The sequence below is a fragment of the Taudactylus pleione genome, unplaced genomic scaffold (assembly GCF_031769625.1).
Source record: "Taudactylus pleione unplaced genomic scaffold, aTauple2 ptg000290l, whole genome shotgun sequence".
NCBI classification, from domain to species: domain Eukaryota; kingdom Metazoa; phylum Chordata; class Amphibia; order Anura; family Myobatrachidae; genus Taudactylus; species Taudactylus pleione.
This window is the reverse complement of record NW_028284692.1, coordinates 9,900,875-9,906,154: the sequence shown is the minus strand read 5'-3', so window position 1 is coordinate 9,906,154 and position 5,280 is coordinate 9,900,875. Positions and strand designations below refer to the sequence as shown.

At 37.7% G+C, this 5,280-nt stretch overlaps 1 protein-coding gene across 1 annotated transcript; it reads right to left on the bottom strand.

Moving 5' to 3' along the window:
* Positions 1-395: 395 nt before the first annotated feature.
* LOC148511891 (E3 ubiquitin-protein ligase TRIM11-like) lies at positions 396-3,804 on the bottom strand. The gene has a single exon (XM_088482501.1). The coding sequence runs from the start codon at positions 3,802-3,804 to the stop codon at positions 2,167-2,169; it is 1,638 nt and encodes a 545-aa protein (XP_088338627.1). The 3' UTR covers positions 396-2,166.
* Positions 3,805-5,280: the final 1,476 nt, after the last annotated feature.

Genomic DNA, 5,280 nt, shown 5'->3' with positions numbered 1-5,280 from the left:
TGGACTTACTAATTTCAGACAGCCCCGCAGAGTACAATAAATAAATATATATTATGCATGGGATATTTCACTAAATACCACATTTATGAGAGGATGTGACAATCTGGAGTTAGATAGGATCATATATATTTAACAATTGACATATCTTAACCTTTATTACAGAGTCATCATAGACTGGCCAATTTAGACAGGCTCCTTATGATCATTTAAAGTGGTTACAATCTGTTATAGTGGTGAGTTTTCCCCAATACGTTATTATATGAACATAAGTTTTGTGAACTTACATCTATTTAATAATATACACTGGGACTCACATCATAAGGTAATTTAAAGCATTAGGTCATAATAATTGACAAAAACACCAGACAAGTAAATAGTATTTTTTAATCACTTTATTACACAAAACGACACACTTTTTTGTTATTTTCACTAATCACAATACTTAGCTGGCTTTCAAATATATAGTCCAATCTATCCAGTGAGTGCCCCTTATGGGAAATCGTTTTTCTTCCTTTTTCATGTTACATTGAAAGTTATAAAGAATAAAAATTCTAATGATCACATTTTATTTAAAACGATTCTTGTCTATTAGACATTTCAACTGCAATCTCAGGGGTAATTTACTAAAGTGAGAGTTTTTAGAAGTGAGTTTTAGATGTGATGTTGCCCATACCAACCAATCAGAGTCTAATTAACATTTAACTAGCACCTTCTAGAAGATAATATCTAGAATCTGATTGGTTGCTATGGGCAACATATCTTCTAAAACTCACTTCTAAAAACTCTCACTTAAATTTAACCCTGAGAGTCAATATAGGATGTACCCAACTTGTGTTAGTTTAAGAAAACAAATTTAAGGCATAGAAATGATCCATACAAACTAAAAATGCATAGACGCAGAAATAGTAATATCAAATTAATTTAAACTAAATAGATCAGGCCATCACCAGAGAGAAGGGCGCCAGTCTCCCTGCCACAGGACAGATGCTACAGAGATACATGGGTCTCTATAATTATATTTGTTAAGGAAAATATAAACGTTTGCCTGAAAATCTTCTTTAAGCATAAATATACATCATTTACAATATACATGACTTGGATTTTATGTCCTACTATCAATAATGATACAAAACATGAAACATTTAAATATTACAAACATAACTTTGGTTAACTGGTATTTAGTAAGAAGCCATTTTGAATGACAGAAGTCTAACATTGTGTAATATTGCCTAATTAGTCCAAACTTGTACAGTGAAGACTTAACAAATCTGATTTGAAGCTCTTTAATAACAGTTTGTACAACTCTTACAGTAGTACAATCATAAGCAATAGCTTACACTCTAATATGATTTGTGTATGTGCGCAAGTATTGTATAGTATTCCCAAATTTATGTTAAATAATAAAGTATTTCATGGTGATTTTAGGTTTCTAGTGTAAAATCATTTATGGCAATTGACTATAACATATATCGTCGTTTGCTATTCTGTAATGAGTGTTCTTTAAATAGGTATGATATGCAAATGTGAGGGCACTAGTATAACCTGTCAGAGGACATTGTCTATACATTCTGTGTCTATTTTAGTTCCTTGTCTGTGTGGGTTTCCCCAGGGTGCTTTGGTTTCCTCTCACGTGTGGGTGTCATTGTGTTTGTATGTATTAGGGAATTTTGCCTGTAAGCTCCAAAGGGGCAGGATCTGACAGTGTGACATGGATTATTTACAGATTTTCTTACAGCAATGCAAAATATAAGAGGAAACATTTTTAAGTTATAATCTTCCTAAAATCTATATTAAATGTATAATTATCTATTTACAGAGCCGTAACCAGACTTTTTGGTGCCCTGTGCCAGAAAGAGCATTGGCGCCCCACTCATTTTTCAAAGGGACATAGTGCCCTTCATGGGGAAGGGCCAGGGAAGAGATAGGAGAGGCCAGGAGATGCTGGGGATGAAATAAGAGGAAGCCACAAGCAAGAATGATAATAAACAGAAATTTGACAGGCCCAAACAGCGCCCCCTGACCTGTTGTACACTCTGCGATGGCACCGGCCGCACTACCCTAGCTATGGCTCTGTCTATTTATATATCTATCTTTGTTTTATATGGTTACAGGAAACATGACAAGTCTAAACTTTCCATTATTTCTCCTAATCCCCAGATTTGTAAATCATTGTCGTTCCTCATTACTTGTAATCCTCACCCAACTACCTTTCCCACACAACTTGTCCCACACGTAGAATGCAGCGTGAAGGGGCTCAGTGAAGGTGGCAGTGAATGTGTGCAAATGTTTAATTGGGTCACACAGCTCATGAAAGGACAGCTGCCCAGCCTCATAATCCAGATATATCCTGAATCTAACACTAGAAATGTTGTGAGGTAAGTGGATAAACTCACCATCATGAATGACTGAATACTGACTAATATTGCTGCCATGTGGCAATGAGATCATATTAGTACATCTATGTAAACACCATGACTTGTTATTATTCCCAATGATAGATGAATGTTCTCTCCTGCCTATACTGGGATAACACACACCTACCCTCCAGTCCCCTGATTTGCTAGTTTTTACATCCCAGTAATATTGGCCTGAAGTAAAACTGTGGATGCTTAATATCTGATTAATATGAAACCTGTCTGGCATTTCTGGGTAATTCTTCTGTGCTAATGACCAAGATACTTTTGTCAGGTCATTGGATACATGAACATTTTTGCCAGCTGTGTTTATATCCAGTAGCATGTCTGTGGATTCCTGCTTATAGATCCCCTTCTTTAGACCTGTGATTATATCAGACAATGAGCGTAATGACTGTGAGATGAGGTAAACATGCAGATCACCTATATCATGGACCTGTTTACCAGGTCTCCCCTTGTCCTCATTATATCTCTTCTCAGTGTTACTAAAGTCATCTGTGTCTGATTCGCGTTCAAGTAGGACAGTGAGTGGGTCAGCCATGTTACACAGCTTGTTAATGTGATGCATCTTCCTGGACAGCTCAACTCTCTTTACTTCCAGCTGCTGGATCAGATCACAGACTGGGAGTGTAACTTGCTCTTCTTGCCTGCTAATCTCATTCATGATGCTTTCCTCTAAGACTTCCAGCTGTCTCTTTATGTCTTTAAAGAAGAGAATGACTCTCTCTGTTACACCAGCTGCTTGTTTCTGCAATTCTTTTTTGCGCTCTTTCAGAGTCTGAGCTCTTCTGTCAGTCTCCTCTTTCTTTAAGGTCAGTTTCTCTAGAAGAATCCTTAGTTTCCCCTTCTTATTATCGGATGCCTCAATCAGTGACTGCAATGAGTGTCCTAGGTGATCCCCAGCCTGACAGCAAGTGGCACAGATACATTCTGCGTCATCTAGGCAGATATACTCCAGGATCTTCTTGTGGATGGAGCATTTTCTCTCTCTCAAAGACATAGATGGTGGAATTGAAGTGTGTTCCACTGACCTGTCATGTTTCCTCAGGTGATTGTCACACATGGAGGTTTCACAGTGTATACAGGATTTAGCAGCAGGTACAGGAACATCACAGTGAGTGCAGAAGATCCCAGTGGAGTCCTGTTCTGGATGAGTATGTAGAAAAGTCTGTGCTACATTATACAGGGTGAGATTTCTTTTTAGTTCAGGTTTGTCCTTAAACCTCTGCATACATCCAGGACAGGTATATTCTCCGTCATCCTGATGGTCCCATTGTCTGGTAATACAGACCTGGCAGAAGTTGTGACCACAAGTTAGCGTTACAGGATCTGTATAAATGTTCATGCAGATAGAGCAGCACAGCTCAGCTCTAAGATCAGAAGTGGCCATCACTGAACCCAGGAAACAAGAAACTAAACAATATATCACTGCTCTCAGGAATCCTGTGCTACAAGTTTCACTTTATTCCAGAAAGTATTTCTTGTTTATATTTAGATTGCTTTCGAATTCATATTCCAGTTCATGGTGGTTTTTTGTATTACACAAGAACAATACAGTAAGTGTGCGTCTTCTTTGTACCCATTGTCGTGCACATACAGTAACGCATAAACCTTTCTGGCCTTCAGCCAGTCTGAGATAAGATTGTGATCTGTTTGTATGACCTTTCTGTACATGTCATTGTCGCCATGTAAAGGTAAAGCAATGTGCAGATTTGGGTATGATCCATCCTTTTTATTAAGCAACTATCTAAAACTACTTTTATTTAACTGTTTTTTTGACTGCCATAATGATAGAGGCTGTTGCCATTCATGCAACATTTTTTATATATTAATTACATTGCAAACATAATTTAAAAGTTGTGATAAGCTGGGTACACATTAGTTGATGTGTACCCAGTGCGATATCGCCGGCGACGGGACCCGCATCAGTAAGTGCATACACACTTGCCGATGTCAGGTCCGATGGGGGGCATATGTCATGCTGCATTACATCATTAGCAACATCCCACGACAGCCCTGCATTAGGGCCGACGGATGATTTGCGGGAGTGCGCATATCATGGGTACACACTAGACGATGCATGTAACTGATATGTTGCTTCCATCTGCGGAATTGGACGACATATCGTCTAGTGTGCATCCTCGTTTATATGTTGCCAAAAAAGTGATAAAGTAAATAGTCAATTTCTTATCTGCTCACATTAATAATTTTGTTAAAAGATAAGAATCAAATGACCTTTCACAACATCTCCACTGCTGCGGTTCAACGTTCCTTGGAACCAGTGGCAAACGCAGGAATTTGAAAGGGGGGTTTCCAAATCCAAAAAAAAAAAAAAATCTAGCCACAATTAATTATATATATATATATATATATATATATATACACATCCAAAAACCAAACGGCACTAGGACACTGGTGTAAAGAACAATAGCTTGTCGTCAGGACCATACAAACTGTTGATCTTTTTACAATAAAATCTATTGTTCTTTACACCAGTGTCTTAGTGCCGTTTGTTTTTTAGGGGTGTATGATATTGGATTCTGGCACAGAATCAAGTTGTCACAGCGTTGTTCAGAGTGCCAGCAGCACTGTGGATATATAAATATATATATATATACATATATATATACACACACACACACAGTATATGTATATATATATATATATATATATACACAGTTGTCCGGCACTCTCACTCCAATTGGTCCTTTTCACTGGGGTGCTATCCAGGGTTGCTTAATCAGCTTCCCATATATATAGTACTTATGTAATCATCTCCCGACGACGCGGAAACACTCTCCAGACTTTATTTTGTAGTTGCAATATTAATCAGCTTTATTATGCATACCAGATTAATTTGCCGACG

Excerpts from the sequence above, each read along its gene's own strand:
- LOC148511891 (XM_088482501.1), bottom strand. The coding sequence starts at position 3,804 with ATGGCCACTTCTGATCTTAGAGCTGAGCTGTGCTGCTCTATCTGCATG.